At 47.5% G+C, this 17,812-nt stretch overlaps 2 protein-coding genes across 2 annotated transcripts; both read right to left on the bottom strand.

Moving 5' to 3' along the window:
* Window positions 1-2,928: 2,928 nt before the first annotated feature.
* LOC123431062 lies at window positions 2,929-3,929 on the bottom strand. The gene is made up of 2 exons (XM_045114875.1): window positions 3,643-3,929; window positions 2,929-3,564 (listed from the first exon to the last, which is right to left on the bottom strand). Exons 1-2 carry the CDS (start codon window positions 3,697-3,699, stop codon window positions 3,055-3,057), a joined length of 567 nt encoding a protein of 188 aa, XP_044970810.1. The 5' UTR covers window positions 3,700-3,929; the 3' UTR covers window positions 2,929-3,054.
* A 3,651-nt stretch (window positions 3,930-7,580) lies between these two features.
* Window positions 7,581-9,213, bottom strand: LOC123431063. The gene is made up of 2 exons (XM_045114876.1): window positions 9,121-9,213; window positions 7,581-8,934 (listed from the first exon to the last, which is right to left on the bottom strand). Exon 2 carries the CDS (start codon window positions 8,893-8,895, stop codon window positions 7,807-7,809), a length of 1,089 nt encoding a protein of 362 aa, XP_044970811.1. The 5' UTR covers window positions 8,896-8,934; window positions 9,121-9,213; the 3' UTR covers window positions 7,581-7,806.
* Window positions 9,214-17,812: the final 8,599 nt, after the last annotated feature.

Here is a 17,812-nt window from a genome sequence, read left to right on the forward strand (position 1 = left end):
ACTTCTTTATGGGATTTATATGACTGCAAAGAAGGTTGCTCATTACTTCCAAGATCACTCGGTGTCTATTGTTAGCGATGCTCCATTGTCAGAAATCCTTCACAATCGAGATGCATCAGGACGAGTGGCAAAGTGGGCAATGGAGATGTTATACTGTGACATAAAGTTCGAAGCTAAGAAGGCCATAAAATCTCAAGTTCTGGCTGATTTCATAGCTGAATGGGTAGAGCAACAGCAACCGACTCCCAACGAGTCAGCTCACTGGACCATGTTCTTTGATGGCTCAAAGATGTTAAATGGTTCCGGCACTAGCGTGGTTCTCATATCCCCAAAAGGTGAAAAACTCAATTACGTACTGCAAATCCACTTTGATTCCTCTAATAATGAGGCGAAGTATGAAGCTCTCCTCTACGGGTTGCGTATGGTCATCTCACTCGACGTCCGACGCTTGATGGTATACGGCGACTCGGATCTAATGGTCAATCAAGTGATGAAGGAGTGGGATATAAGAAACCCCACTATGACCGGATATTGCAACGCAGTAAGAAAGCTTGAGAAGAGATTTGAAGGTCTAGAACTCCATCATGTTCCTCGATTGAAAAATCAAGCTGCTGATGAGTTGGCAAAGATTGGAACCACTCGAAGACTTGTGCCGAGTGATGTTTGCTTAGAGCATCTACATGCACCTTCGGTTCAAGAAGATCATTTCACTAAAGAACCTCCTCAGCATATGAGTGCCTCAAATCCGACTGATGTCGAGATTCCAGCAGTTGTCGATCTGGTCATGGAAATTCGGTTAGTCACACCCGAATGGACAGTGTCGTACATTGCATATATCTTAAGGCAAGAATTACCAGAAGACGAAGTTGAAGCCCGGCACATAGTCAGCAGGTCAAAAGCCTTCACTGTCATAGGTGATCAGCTATATAAAGAAAGTGTGACTGGCGTGACTCAGCGATGCATCTCCCCCGAAGAAGGCCAATTGATCTTGGAGGAAATCCACTCGGGAACCTGTGGTCACCATGCGTCCTCTAGGGCCATAGTTGCCAAAGCATACCGAGCTGGATTCTTCTGGCCACGAGCGAATGAAATGGCCAAAGAGATTGCAGATCATTGCGAAGGTTGTCAGTACTACTCCAACAAATCACACAAACCAACATCTGCTCTAAAGATGATTCCCCTCGTTTGGCCATTTGTCGTCTGGGGCTTGGACATGGTTGGAACTTTTCGAACATGACAAGGTGGTTTTACCCATTTGCTAGTTGCAGCCGACAAATTCACCAAGTGGATAGAAGCCAAACCCATCAAAACGCTAAATGCACACACCGCAGTCAAGTTCGTGAGAGAAATCATCTCCAGGTATGGAGTCCCACACAACATCATCACCGACAATGGGTCAAACTTCGACTCGGACGAGTTCAAGGGTTTATGCACCAGCCAAGGCACCCGAGTGGACTACGCATCCGTTGCACACCCTCAAACCAACGGCCAGGCCGAACGGGCGAATGGACTTATCCTTCAAGGGCTCAAACCTCGTCTCTTACAGGAAGTTGGACATGCTGGTGGCGCTTGGGTCACCGAACTACCTTCTGTACTCTGGGGTCTCAGGATGACGCCGAACAGGCCGACAGGACGGTCACCATTCTTCCTCGTATACGAAGCGGAGGCAGTCCTCCCGAGTGACTTGCTCCATAACTCTCCTCGAGTCGAGCTCTTTTCTGAAGCCGAAGCTGAACAAGCCCGACAAGATGACGTCGATCTTTTGGAGGAGGAGCGTGAGATGCCGCTGATTCGATCAACGATCTACCAGCACGACTTACGGCGATTTCATGCAAGACACGTCAGGAGTCGGACGTTCCAAGTAGGCGACTTGGTGCTTAGAGTACATCAGCAGAGGCCGCACAAGCTAGCTCCTACATGGGAAGGACCCTTCATCGTCTCCAAAGTGTTGAACAACGGAGCTTACCGACTCTACAATCTCGAGAGGGGGACCGACGAGCCGCGAGCGTGGAATGGAGATCTACTCAAACGTTTTTTCACTTGACGAGCAGAAATTCTGATGTAACACACAAGTTTCCCCGAAGCAATATATTTGTCAAAATGGTTATTTCTGCAATTTGCTCACTAACTTCGGTCTGAAAAAGAACCTCATCCGAGTGACGAGCTAACCTCTCACTCAGGGACTTAGCCGCGAACCAGAATCGCCTAAGTCAAAAACATTCTCCGAGTGATGAGCTAACCTGTCACTCGGAGACTTAGCCGCGAACTAGAATCGCCTAAGTTAAAAACCTTCTCCTAGTGACGAGCTAACCTCTCACTCAAAGACTTAACCGCAAACCATAATTGCCTAAGTTAAAAACTTTCTCCGAGTGATGAGCTAACCTCTCACTCGGGAACTTAGCCGCGAACCAGAATCGCCTAAGTTAAAAACCTTCTCCGAGTGACGAGCTAACCTCTCACTCGGGGACTTAGCCGCGAACAAGAATTGCCTAAGTTAAAAACCTTCTCCGGGTGACGAGCTAACCTCTCACTCGGGGAGTTAGCCGTGAACCAGAATCGCCTAAGTCAAAAACATTCTCTGAGTGACGAGCTAACCTCTCACTCGGAGACTTAGCCGCGAACGAGAATCGCCTAAGTTAAAAACCTTCTCCAAGTGTCGAGCTAACCTCTCACTCGGAGACTTAGTCGCTAACACGCTTAGCCTAAGTAAAAACATTCTCCGAGTGAAGAAACTTCCTTCTCACTCGGAGACTTGGTTGCGAAATAGATTCGCCTAAGTGGCAAACCCAACCCAACTTTCACCTAGGCTTCGTCTAGTCAATCCCAACCCAATTGCGAATAGAACTTCGCTCAAATGGGAAGATTTTCATATGCCCACAACATATCTAAAAGAAAAATCCAATTAGAATGGAAAAACTGAGAATTCAGTTGCAAAAGCTAAATTCATACCACCCAGTGGAGATCAAGCTTATCCGCACTGGGTCAAAGTACTCACGACCAGTACTCGAACACAATTTCAAATGTTTACAACATCACTCGGCATACCGAGGAAAATCAAGTTTGTTCAGATGGAATACTCTCCTCCTCACGGCTCACCTGGACTAGCTGGTTCCACGAAGGTGTGAGGTCGATGCCGTCGGCGATGCGCGTTGCAGTATCAATAAAGGTCTTCATGAAGTCTTCGAAACGAAGCTTCTTCGTGTTTGCAACTTGCAAAGTCTTTAGCTTATCTTTTCGAGCCTCCTTGCAATGGACCCGGACGAGCGATAATGCCACATCAGCTCCACACCGAGCAGCTGACTTCTTCCATGCCTGAACTCGTTCCGGGATTTGCTCCAATCGGGTCATCATGGCTTCCAAGTCGCTCTGAAGATCATCCTCTGGCCACAGTTCCTTGTCAATTTTGCCTACAGCCGCCCTCAGTCGTGCAATATACTTCCCCACCTTAATAAGGCGGGAGTTCATTCGAAACATGTTCACCGTCGGGCCGTCGCCGAGTGAAGCATTGATAGGATCGAGCAAAGGCTCGACCTCTTCAGTTTCTTTCTCCAGATCTTGGCAAAACTTTGCGACAACGAAAAACTTTCGAAGTCAACATTAGGAAAGCCTAACCAGAAGTATTGAATACACTCGACAGGAAACCAGTGAGTAGCTCCAACATCTTCGCGGCCCAATCCCCCACATATTTCTCCTGGGCATTCGCCCTCGTGTTCATGTCCTTTAGTTGCTTCATCCACTGGTACCTTTCCTTCTGCATCATCTCAATCTCATCCTGCAAGCCCTTACTGGTCGCCTGAGCCTCCACCAACGCCTTGTCCTTCTCCTCAAGTGTTTTCTTCAAAGCAGCTACATCATTCATAGCCACTTCCAAATTTGTGGATAGTTGGTCCTTCTGTGTAGCCAGAGCAGCATAGGAAGAACCCACCTCGCAAGCCTTCTGAAAAGATCATATCAACAATCAGTCGACGCACTAGTCACTTCCGAGTGTTACGTGACAAAGTCCAATTCACTTCTGAGTGATGAAGACATAACTCGACTGAACAAAGGAAAATTAATCTTCTGATAAGACCTCTGCCGGTGCAAGCATCCGACAGTGGTCTCGGGGACTACACCCAGTGGGTTCACTCAGAGTGACCCCACTGTTTCAGAACTTGGTCAGATCCGTCCTGACAAGTCACACAGATTATATATTTCAAGTTCTTCACACTATTATCATTCGCTCACGATTACTAATGGTCTCGGGGACTACACCCACTGGGTGCACTTAGCGTGCCCTCACTGGATTCACTCAGCCAGATCTGCTCACATCGAGTGAAACAAACGCAAAGGAATATATCTACTTCTCAAGACCACTGCCAGTGCAAGCACTCGACAACGGCCGCGGGGACTACACCCAGTGGGTTCACTCAGAGTGGCCCCACTGAAATGTAAACATCAGAAATGCATTACTAATAAAAAAACGGTGGGCGTGAGTCAGAATCCAAACTTACTGTCGCACTTACCCGGATGTTTTCTCGGAGCACCACGCTGCCTTTATACACCGAGACGACGACGTCGTAAGCTCCTTTGGCTACTTGAACCATCAGATCCGCCTGGATCACAGCCGCTTTTGCAGCACCAGTCTGGTCCTCAGGGATGCAATGAGTGGTATAAGTGGTCGACGGAGGAGTCGGAGCTGTAGCAGAAGCGATTGGGGTCCTCGACTCCGATCCAATCGGTGCCGCAGTGACGACCACCGAACTGATAGGCGGCGCGCTCATCACAGGCGTCTCCACCATGGGCGCCTCAGTCACAGTCGGAGCAAGTTGAGAAGCAGGCCCCCACTGATCGTCGACGTCCAGTTGGATGACCTTTTTAGGTTCCCCGACTGACGGACAAAAAAAATCAAAGATTACAATCGGAAAATCGTGCATACAGAAGAACAACACAGAGTGAAGAGTCAGCGATACCTCGCTGCGAGGTGGCTGCTTCGGCGGTCTCGGCCTCCATGAGGTCCTCGTCCCTCCATGGTGGTGACATCACAGAAGTAGCAGCTGTGCCACTGAAGTTCCACTCAGTTGGTGATAGTCAGAAATTTCCACTCGGATAAAAGGAGGAGACTAAACACTTACGCATAGGCGACCGACAGGGTGATCCCCATTCGGGGAAGAGCCTTCCGAGGCTTAGGTACGCTGGGCTGAGCTACCTTAGCAGGTTGTTCCATCGGTTCGCCAAAGGATCCTCCAACGCGTTTGGCGCTGCTAGCACTCGACGCCAAAGTTTTGCTTGGTGTAGCCGCGAGGTCATGGCGCTGCTTCGACCGAGGCTCATGACGAGATGGAAACGAGTCCTCCTCTTCGCTTTCCTTCGACTCCTCCTCGTACCCCTCGTTGTCCTCGACATAGTCCGCGCTGTCTTCCACACTCCCTTCCTCGACATCGAGGGCGTTACTATTCGGAATTGGAGAATACAAATTCGTCCACACCTGCAAAACACAACTCTCAAGAATCAGTGGGGAAGCCAAATGCAATCACTCGGTTATAATACAAAGACGTTCGGCAGAGCAATACTAACCTCATTCGGTGGAGCATTCTGAGCAGAGAAGGGCAAAACTCGCCTTGATCCCACGTGGTTGTCGCAAGGGCCAGTTCCCGTCCACCTCCTCAGGGTGAGGTCGAGTCAAATCCTCTGGACCGGCATAGTGCCACATGGTGTGATGCCAAGCTTGGAGAGGCTGGATACGCCTTCCCAGGAAGGTTTCCAGTAGATCCATCCCCGTAACTCTGTTACAGACCAGGCCTATCAATGCTTGGACTAAAGGCTCTATCTGGGTTTTCTCTTCCTTTGACAACACCAACGCCCTCGGAGCACTCGGACGATCTAAGGTGAAAGGTGAGAGTCCACTTGACATGTTTGGGCAAGCTACATCCTTACAATAAAACCAGGTCGACTGCCAGTTACGGACAGACTCCTGAAGGATCATCGAGGGATAACTACTCTTAGTTCTCTTTTGGATCCCTAAACCCCCGCACAACTGGATGACATTAGTCTTATCATCAGTCGGGTTATCCTTCTTCACCGATTGCGAGCGCAAAGTGAAGATATGTTTGAAGAGCCCCAGTGGGGAGGACATCTCAGGAAACATTCACACAGAGTAATGAAGGCGGAAAGTTGAGCGATGGCATTCAGGGGAAAGTGATGCAATTGCGCCCCGAAGAAGTTCAGCAATCCTCGAATGAAAGGATGGGGCGGCAAAGAAAAACCTCTTTCGATGTGGGTCAGCAGAAGAACTCGCTCCCCTTCACGCGGTGCAGGCCCGGTCTAGTCATCAAGAAGCCTCCAAACTTTGTCCTCCAGCATCCCGTGCTCGACGAGCTCGAGGACGTCCTCCATCTGCACGGTGAAGCGGAGGAAATCCCCCTACATCCAGCCTGGCGGCAGAGCTTTCTTCTTCGACTGCTTCTTCGACTTGGCGACGCCCTTCTTCTTCACCTTCTCCAACTTGCTCGCCTGCCCTTTCGTCATGGCGGAGGTGGCGAGATTGGAAGCAACAGAGCTTAACACGAGTGGCTATAGAGAGAGAGGGGAAGGAAAGAACGGCGTTAATCCAAACCCTAGCGTCGAAGATACTTATAACCCACCGAACGGGTCCCTTACAAGCGGCCCCCAATCTTATCACCTCGTCGGCTGCCGCGACATGTGTGGCAGAGATGGAGGCATGAGAATCGAGGAGGCGTGAATTACTCGATTGCAGTGACGTCATCACCGCGATGCGTGCGGCAACCGAAGTTTTCAAATCTCTAAAAATCCGGAACTGACAGGGTGACTGGTCATATCAGAAGATTTCACCGAGCACTCGAGTTCATGAATTCACTCGAGTTAGTTATTCCAGTCGGACATTTAACTCTAAAGCAGAAATTGATCAAGGCGAATGGTGAAGAGTACAATCGACGTTCAATTCGACGAAGCCTGAGAAGATGTTCAAGTTCAATCGATTGTCTCAAGATTCCCAGATACTTCTTCACCACTCAAAAACCCTAATCCATTCGGAGACTAATGACGGGGTTATAGTCCTAGGGTAGGGTCATAGGCGTGTCATATAAGTCCTAACCAAGGACACCTCATTATTGGTTACAAACCTCAAGAGATCTACCTGACTGGATGAAGACTACCTCTTATCCAGTCTGTAGAGAACCACTCGGAGTACGTTTCTCTTATCCAGTCTGTAGAGAACCACTCGGAGTACAAACGTATGCATGACATTACGACGATTGGAGTACATTCGGTAGTATCAGCAACCGTCCATGGAGATCAACAGCCATACGTTTGCCGTTCACAGTTGTTGTCTATAATAGCGTACGTTACAGATAACGCATACATTCAACCCTACTTACCGCACCCTTGTCTGCCGGACATTTATGAGTTGTCTGCCGGACATTTATGAGACGTAGGCTATTACCTCCACCGCAAAGAGGCCTGAACTCATACAAGCTTACCGTAGCTAGGACTCGGCCCTCTTACTTTCATACCCTACTCATCTACAGTCAAACTTATTCCCACGACAATTTGGAATACAAGGGATCTGCTATAGATGCTCTTAGTAAGAGGTGATTTGATCCATATACATTCCACGTTATTCCTCCAACAAACACAAAGATGCAACTATTCTATTCCATGTAAATCCTCGCTAATCAGACATGAGAATATAACCATTGCATCCCACTATTACAGTTCATTCACCTGATAACAGAGACCCAGTTGTAATGAAAACGACCACTCGGCACTCTTTCAAGAAATGGCAATAAGTTATTTGCTACCGCTGGTATCTCAGAGGACACACTCGATGCCATCATAGCTGACAAAGGACTTGTGCTTGATCATCTGGAGTTGGGATGATCCTTCCTGCACCGCCTCCATACCAGAAGCTCCGCAGGTCATCTCCACCCCAGTGCACACAGCCACGACGCCACTGGTGATCTCTTGTGTTTCTTGGTCGCCGATGTCAAAGATTTTGGTTATGCAAAACTTGCCCGCTCCCAGGTACAGCAGGCTGCTCCTTATCTGCACCCAGCCCTCAGGGGGGTCAAGGTCTGGCCAGTCACTAAGCACCTTGGGAACCCTGTCCAGATTGGAGAGGTCCAATGCGCACAAGTAGTGGGGACTCTTGTCGGCTATGCCGAACCAGAGGTTGGAAAGCTCAGGGACATGCTCAGCCCTGCCGTACAAGGGCAGCGCCCAGCGACCAGCCTTTTCCCACTTGCGGCTAACCGTGTCGAAGCAGTAGGTGCCGACGGGGTTATTCTCAGTGGAGGAGATGCAAATAGTGGAGCCATCACCCAGAAGCGTGTACGACTGGATGAATGTGGAGTCATAGAGTGGGTCGTTGACGTAGGGTGGCGGTGGGAGCAGAACCCAGTGCCAATTCTTCTCGCCATAGACGAGGACCTCGAAGGTGAAAGAGTTGCGGCTTGGGGCGGACCTGGCAAGAACGTAGAGAGCTTCAGAGCGCTTGGGCTCAATGGCGTCGATCCTGGGGATGGAGAAGGAGGCGGGGCTGACTCCCTTGGGTTCGTTAAGGTTGGGAACCGGCTGGAGAGAGCGGCCGTCCGCGTTGCAGAGGATGGCGCTTCCGGCAGAGTCCACGCAGAGCATCTTGCTATCGCGGCCTCTGCCTCCTCCTCCATAGAAGGGAAGGAAATCGAGCCTCTTGTATTTTGAGCGGTATGACTCGAATCTGAGCCTGGGCGGAGGCAACCGCGAGATCCTCTCCATCCTGGATGCCGCTAGTGTTGCTGCTGCTTGTGCTTCCGCCGTGGATCCGTAGAAGAGTTGCTCCTCCGCCTTCATGCGACTCACCGTATACAATCCGCCTCTGCCATACCTCTGCACCAAATTCACCAACTGCCGCTCCTTCATTTAATTAAATTCCCTCCGCCCCAAATTTTGATCTTGTTCCTAACGCAATACAAGACGATTATTAGATACCCGGGTTGGCAAGTAGGAATGGAAGCATCTCAAAACCAACAATGAACAATACAAAGAAAATTTGATACCCTACAGATCAGGCTCTTCCGCGAAAAAACAATCAAGATTTCGGGAAACAAAATTCCAACCATCCAACGGGGAAGAGAAAATTCCAACCTGAGGCAGGCAGAGTCAATTCTGCGGAATCGTAGTCGGCGGAGGCGGCGTGGCTGCGGCTGCGGAGGCGGCGGCGGCAAAGATTGGGGTGGCCCTTTCCTCCTTCTCCGCTTATACGGATCGACAGACTGATAAACCATGGGCCGGCCGGGCCATAGTACAACGATCAGCCCACAACGTTTTCGCCCCCAGGTCTCTTTCTTCCGTCATGCCGCCTTCAGGGGAACTCCTAGTCACCGCTGCAGGCGCCGGTTAACGATCCGGCGCCTGCAGCCTCGATGGCCTGGGCCGGCCCACTAGTACATACGCGAGCTGTTCAGTTTTTTTTTCTATTGATACAGTACAAAAAACAACCCAGATTTTCTATATGTTACAAAAATAAAAATATGAAAACAAAAAAAAATTACAGATTTAAATTAAAAAGGTTCATCCATTTGAATAAAAGTTCATATCCTTAAAAATGGTTCATCAATTTGGAAATAAGTTCATCCTACAGGCAAAATTACTGTAGTTTTTGATACTTTGGTTTATATAATACTTTGCTATCAAACACAGCCGGAACCGTTTGATAGCTCAGTTTTTTCTAAGTATTTATAGAATACTACAGCTTTTTAGATTACCATGGTTTTATTTACCGTGAGCCGTTTGTCTATCACTAAAAGTTGTGTTTCTAATACTGTGATATGGGCAAAACCACGGTATTTTTTATGTATTTAAAAAAGAACCTTGGACCTCTTTTTCTAAAACCGAGCTAGCGAAAGAAACGCCTCACGGTATCTTCTCGTACTACTAACATGGTCTCTCGTTGCCTGAACACTCATTTATTGTAACAACATGAGCAAAACCTACAACATGTAAAAAGGAAAACAACAAAAAAACAAAAATTACCTTTGCGGTCGGAGGCAGTCGGGGCGCCGGGCGGCGACAGGGGAATCGGGGGGCGGCAGGGGCGCCGAGCAGCCGCAGGGGCACTATGGGGCGGTGGGCGCGCCGGGCGGCGGCAGGGGCACCAGGGGGCAGGAGGGGCGCTCGGGGGCAGAGGCACGGGCACCTGGAGGCGGTGGGTGCGTCGGGCGGTGGCAAGGGCACCGGGGGGCGGCAGTGGCGCCGACGTGGGGCGGAGGGGTGGGTAGGGTGGGTGGGTGGGTGGGGTGGGGGGCGGCGCAGGGAGGAGGGCCGACAAGGGGTGGAGTGGGTGGTCGGGGCGGGGTGGGGGCTGGAGCGGCTGCGATGGTGCGGTGGCGGCGCTGGGATGGGCAGGGGAGAGAGAGAGAGGGTGCGCGTGGGGTGGAGAGAGTGGGAGAGAGAGTGGGGAGCGGGTGGGCTGGTGACCATTATTGGGGCGTCCCCTCTGCCGTCTGCAGCGGACGGCAAAGGTGAGGAGGTAGACGACAAAGGGGTTGGTGGGGTGGGGTTAGCTCCGGCGGTTAGGGTTGGCGCCGGCCGTCCGCTTTGCCGTATCTCTTCAGCTTTTGTGTCGTCTGTTGGCCAACGACAAAGAGATGGTTTATGGCAAATATGTTTTTTGCCAATAGCCAGCTCTTTGTCGTCTGCGTGCACCTTCTCTGTCGTGAGTTGGCAGACGATAAAGAGATGGCTGATGGCAAACATGCTCTTTGCCATCAACCACATCTTTGCCGTCTGTTTTCTGGAAGCTGGCGGCAAAGAGGCTCTTTGCCATCAGCCAGCACATGGCAAAGAACTGGCTAATCGCAAATTCCCTGATTCCAGTAGTGGGTACCGACGACGGGACGGTGCGGGAGATCGACGGTGGTTAAGACGGGGACGGAAAGGCACTAAGTAAATCACACCTACATATGCAAACTAAGAGTTAATTTGAGCTCAAATTGCATATAAATCAAATAAACTACCACATATAATTACTCCCAAAGTAAAACTGACAAATCACTATACTTATAGAGCATTGCAAGAGCTAATCTAGCAATGAGAGATAAAAGGACAAAGTTGCTAACCTTTGTGATCACTTGGATGGATGGGGGGCCTTCAAATCTTGACAAATTTTGGGCAAAATGAAGGATGAACTCGAGCTTTGGGGAAGAACAGAGAAGAGAGGAAAGGGGAAGAACATAGAGCTTGATCGCGGGCTGGACGAACGGTTTATACAGGAAAACCTTTAGTCCCGGTTCATGACACAAACCGCGACTAAGTGTGAGCTTCTAGTACTGGTTCATGCCACGAACCGGGACTAAAGGTGCTAATGGGGCCCAAGCATGACACCAGCCTGCCACCACCCCTTTTAGTCCCGGTTCGTGTCACGAACTCGTACTAGACGTTCAACATGAACCAGGACTAATGATGCCCGCCCCCCTAGCCGCTGGAACCGGCACTAATGGTCACATTAGTGCCGATTCATTTACAAACTGGGACTAATGTATCTCACGTAAAGTAGTTTTTCTACTAGTGATTCTTTCAAAGCACAATTTTGTACCCACCTAGCTATCTCGAGAGAGAAGCACAGTGACTAGATAGCTTTACTTCATTATAGAATAGATCTAGTTGGGGAGTTGATAGGTTTCACTTACTAAATGGATAGATCTAGCTAGTAGGGGAAGGAGATGGCAAGCTCTAACTAATGGAGAGAGGAGAGCAAAGCGAGGAAACTAAGAGAGAAATGGGGTGCATTAATGGAGATGCTGGAGGGGGCATTAAAGTAGAGAGAAGAGAGGTAGGAGAAGGAAGAGATAAGAAATGTAGGTAGTAGTAATGTGGTGAAGAAAGTGAGCGAGAAAGTGAGGGAGGGAGGAAGGGAGAGGGGGAGAGGGGGTTGGGGTAGGTGGCTGATGCGACTTAGTGGTAGCGCGCGTCTTGGAAACACACTACCCCTAAGAGCATTTCCAATATGCGCCCAAAAACTGTTCCGCACTGGAAAAACACGTTGTTTGCGCGCACGCCAACGTTGGTGTGTCCAACGGAGGCGCTAAAGTCGTGCGCGTTGGATAATTAGTTGCGCGCGTGGAGCAAAATGTTGGGGAACGTCGCATGGGAAACAAAATTTTCCTACGCGCACGAAGACCTATCATGGTGATGTCCATCTACGAGAGGGGATGAGTGATCTACGTACCCTCGTAGATCGTACAGCAGAAGCGTTAGAGAACGCGGTTGATGTAGTGGAACGTCCTCACGTCCCTCGATCCACCCCGCGAACAATCCCGCGATCAGTCCCACGATCTAGTACCGAACGGACGGCACCTCCGCGATCAGCACACGTACAGCTCGACGATGATCTCGGCCTTCTTGATCCAGCAAGAGAGACGGAGAGGTAGAAGAGTTCTCCGGCAGCATGACGGCGCTCCGGAGGTTGGTGATGACCTTGTCTCAGCAGGGCTCCGCCCGAGCTCCGCAGAAACGCGATCTAGAGGAAAAACCGTGGAGGTATGTGGTCGGGCTGCCGTGGAAAAGTCGTCTCAAATCAGCCCTAAAACCTCCATATATATAGGTGGGAGGGAGGGGAGGAGGCAGCCTCAAAACCTAAAGGTTTGGCCGAAATTGGAGGTGGAGGAGTCCTACTCCAATCCTACTTGGAGTAGGATTCCACCTTCCCACTTGGAAACTCTTTCCACCTTGTGTTTTTTCCTTCTCAAACCTTATGGGCCTTAGTGGGAACTTATTCCAACCCACTAGGGGCTGGTTTATCTCTTCCCAGAGCCCATGAGACCCCTTGGGGCGTGACACCCCTCCCGATGGTCCCCGGCACCCCTCCCGGCACTCCCGGTACACTACCGATGAGCCCGAAACTTTTCCGGTAATGCACGAAAACCTTCCGGTAACCAAATGAGGTCATCCTATATATCAATCTTCGTTTCCGGACCATTCCGGAAACCCTCGTGACGTCCGTGATCTCATCCGGGACTCCGAACAACATTCGGTAACCAACCATATAACTCAAATACGCATAAAACAACGTCGAACCTTAAGTGTGCAGACCCTGCGGGTTCGAGAACTATGTAGACATGACCCGAGAGACTCCTCGGTCAATATCCAACAGCGGGACCTGGATGCCCATATTGGATCCTACATATTCTACGAAGATCTTATCGTTTGAACCTCAGTGCCAAGGATTCATATAATCCCGTATGTCATTCCCTTTGTCCTTCGGTATGTTACTTGCCCGAGATTCGATCGTTAGTATCCGCATACCTATTTCAATCTCGTTTACCGGCAAGTCTCTTTACTCGTTCCGTAATACAAGATCCCGCAACTTACATTAAGTTACATTGCTTGCAAGGCTTGTGTGTGATGTTGTATTACCGAGTGGGCCCCGAGATACCTCTCCGTAACACGGAGTGACAAATCCCAGTCTCGATCCATACTAACTTAACGAACACCTTCAGAGATACCTGTAGAGCATCTTTATAGTCACCCAGTTACGTTGCGACGTTTGATACACACAAAGTATTCCTCCGGTGTTAGTAAGTTATATGATCTCATGGTCATAGGAATAAATACTTGACACGCAGAAAACAGTAGCAACAAAATGACACGATCAACATGCTACGTCTATTAGTTTGGGTCTAGTCCATCACATGATTCTCCTAATGATGTGATCCCGTTATCAAGTGACAACACTTGCCTATGGCCAGGAAACCTTGACCATCTTTGATCAACGAGCTAGTCAACTAGAGGCTTACTAGGGACAGTGTTTTGTCTATGTATCCACACAAGTATTATGTTTCCAATCAATACAATTATAGCATGGATAATAAACGATTATCATGAACTAAGAAATATAATAATAACTAATTTATTATTGCCTCTAGGGCATATTTCCAACAGTCTCCCACTTGCACTAGAGTCAACAATCTAGTTCACATCACCATGTGATTCCAACGAATCCAACACCCATATAGTTCTGGGGTCTGGTCACGTCTTGCTCGTGAGAGAGGTTTTAGTCAACGGTTCTGAAACTTTCAGATCCGTGCGTTCTTTACAAATCTTTATGTCATCTTATAGATGCTGCTACTACGTCCTATTCGGAAATGCTCGAAATATCTACTCTACTATATGAATCCGTTTCACTACTCATAGTTAATCGGATTGGTGTCAAAGTTTGCATCGATGTAACCTTTTATGACGAACTCTTTAACCACCTCCATAATCGAGAAAAATTCCTTAGTCCATTAGTTACTAAGGATAAATTTTGACCGCTGCTAGTGATTCAATCATGGATCACTCTCTGTACCTCTCAACATACTTTGAGTCAAGGCACACATCAGGTGCGGTACACAGCATGGCATACTTTAGATTCTACGGCTAAGGCATAGAAGACGACCTTCGTCTATTCTCTTTATTCTGCCGGGGTCGGGTTTTGAGTCTTACTCAAATTCACACCTTACAACGCAACCAAGAACTCCTTCTTTGCTGATCTATTTTGAACTCCTTCAAAACTTGTCAAGGCATGCATTTTGTTGAAACTTCCATTAAGCGCTTTCGATCTATCTCCATAGATCTTTGATGCTCAACGTTCAAGTAGCTCAATCTAGGTATTCCTTTGAAAACTCCTTTCAAACAACCTTGTATGCTTTACAGAAATTCTACATTACTTCTGATCCACAATATGTCAACCACATATACTTATCAGAAGTTCTATAGTGCTCCCACTCACTTCTTTGGAAATACAAGTTTCTCATAAACCTTGTACAAACCCAAAATCTTTGATCATCTCATCAAAGTGTATATTCCAACTCCGAGATGCTTGCACCAGTCCATTGAAGGATCACTGGAGCTTGCATACTTGCTAGTATCTTTAGGATCGACAAAACCTTCTGGTTGTATCACATACAATGTTTGCTCAAGGAAACCGTTGAGAAAACAATGCTTTGACATCCTACATGCAATATTTCATAAATAATGCATCAACAACTAACATAATTCTAACAGACCTTTAGCATCGCTACGAGTGAGAAAGTCTCATCATAGTCAACTTTTTTGATCTTGTCGAAAACATCTTTGCGACAAGTCGAGCTTTTATTAATAGTGACTTATCACCATCATCGTCTGTCTTCCTTTAAAGATCCATTTTTACTCAATAGTCCTATGACCATCAAGTAGTTCTACCAAAGTCTACACTTTGTTTTCATACATGGATCCTCTCTCGGATTTCATGGCTTCCAGCCATTTGTCGGAATCTGGGCCCACCATCGCTTTCTCCATAACTCGTAGGTTCACTGTTGCTCAACAACATGACTTCCAAGACAGGGTTATCGTACCACTCTGTAGTAGTACGCGACCTTGTCAACCTACGAGGCTTGTAGTAACTTGATCTGATGCTCGATGATCACCATCATCAGCTTCCACTTCAATTGGTGTAGGCGCCACAGGAACAACTTCCTGCGCCCTGCTACACACTGGTTGAAGTGATGGTTCAATAACCTCATCAAGTTCTACCACTCTCCCACTCAATTCTTTCGAGAGAAACCTTTCCTCGAGAAAGGATCCGTTTCTAGAAACAAACACTTTGCTTTTGGATTTGAGATAGGAGATGTACCCAACTGTTTTGGATATCCTATGAAGATGCATTTATCCGCTTTGGGTTCGAGCTTATCAGACTGAAACTTTTTCACATAAGTGTCGAAGCCCCAAACTTTCAAGAAACGACAGTTTAGATTTCTCTAAACCTCAGTCTATACTGTGTCATCTCAACGGAAATACGCGGTGCCCTATTTAAAGTGAGTGCGGTTGTCTCTAATGCATAACCCATAAACGATAGTGGTAATTCGATAAGAGACATCATAGTATGCATCATACCAAATAGTGCGTGGCTATGATGTTCAGACACATCATCACACTATGATGTTCCAGGTGGCATGAACTGCGAAATAACTTCCACATTGTCTTAACTGCGTACCAAAACTCGTAACTCAGATATTCATTTCTATGATCATATCGTAGACAGTTTATCCTCTTGTTACGACGAACTTCACTCTGAAACAGAATTGAACTTTTCAATATTTCAGACTTGTGATTCATTAAGTAAATACTCTAGTATCTACTCAAATCGTCATTGAAGTAAGAACATAATGATATCCACTGCGTGCCTCAGCACCCATTGGACTGCATACATCAAAATGTATCACTTCCAACAAGTTACTATCTTGTTTCATCTCAATGAAAACTAGGCCTTGCTCATGTGGTATGATTTGCATGTGACTAGTGATTCAAAATCAGGTGAGTACAAAGATCCATCAGCATGGAGCCTCTTCATGCAATTTATACTAACATGACTCAAGCGGCAGTGCCACAAGTAAGTGGTACTATCATCATTAACTCGTATCTTTTGGCACCAATATTATGAACATGTGTAACACTATGATCGAGATTCAATAAACCATTGAAGGTGAATATTCAAGAAAATAGAGTAACCATTATTCTCTTTAAATGAATAATCGTATTGCAATAAACACGATTCAATCATGTTCATGCTTAACGCAAGCACCAAATAACAATTATTTAGGTTTAACACCAATCCCGATGGTAGAGGGAGCGTGCGACGTTTGATTATATCAACCTTGGAAACACTTCCAACACATATCGTCACTTCGCCTTTAGCTAGTCTCCGTTTATGCCGTAGCTTTCATTTCGCGTTACTAATCACTTAGCAACCGAACCGGTATCCAATACCCTCGTGCTACTAGGAGTACTAGTAAAGTACACATCAACATTATGTATATCACATATATACTTCTCTCGACTTTTGCCAGCCTTCTTATCCACCAAGTATCTAGAGTTGCTCCGCCTGAGTGACTGTTCCCCTTATTACAGAAGCACTTAGTCTCGGGTTTGGGTTTAATCTTGGGTCTCTTCATTAGTGCAGCAACTGTTTTGCCGTTTCACGAAGTATCCCTTCTAGCCCTTGCCTTTCTTGAAACTTAGTGGTTTTACTAACCATCAACTATTGATGCTCCTTCTTGATTTCTACTTTCGCAGTGTCAAACATCGCGAATCACTCAAAAGATCATAGTATCTATCCTTGATATGTTATAGTTCATCACGAAGCTCTCATAGCTTGGTGGCAGTGACTTTGGAGAACCATCACTATCTCATCTGGAAGATTAACTCCCACTTGATTCAAGCGATTGTCGTACTCAGACAATCTGAGCACACGCTCAACGATTGAGCTTTTCTCCTTTACTTTGTGGACAAAGAATCTTGTTTGGAGGTCTCGAACCTCTTAACAAGGGCACAAGCATACAATCACAATTTCATCTCTTCGGAACATCACTTATGTTCCGTGACGTTTTACAACGTTTTCGGCGCCTTGCTTCTAAGCCATCAAGTATCTTGCACTGAACTATCGTGTAGTCATCAGTAACGTGTATGTCGGATGTTCATAGCATCCACAGACGACGCTCGAGGTGCAGCACACCGAGTGGTGCATTAAGGACATAAGCCTTCTGCGTAGCAACGAGGACAATCCTCGGTTTTACAGACTCAGTCTGCAAAGGTTGCTACTATCAATTTTCAACTAAATTTTCTCTAGGAACATATAAAAACAGTAGAGCTATAGCGCAAGCTACATCGTAATTCGCAAAGACCATTAGACTATGTTCATGACAATTAGTTCAATTAATCATATTACTTAAGAACTCCCACTCAAAAAGTACATCTCTCTAGTCATTTGAGTGGTACATGATCCAAATCCGCTATCTCAAGTCCGATCATCACGTGAGTCGAG

Source organism: Hordeum vulgare, chromosome 2H (genome assembly GCF_904849725.1).
Source record: "Hordeum vulgare subsp. vulgare chromosome 2H, MorexV3_pseudomolecules_assembly, whole genome shotgun sequence".
Classification (NCBI taxonomy): domain Eukaryota; kingdom Viridiplantae; phylum Streptophyta; class Magnoliopsida; order Poales; family Poaceae; genus Hordeum; species Hordeum vulgare.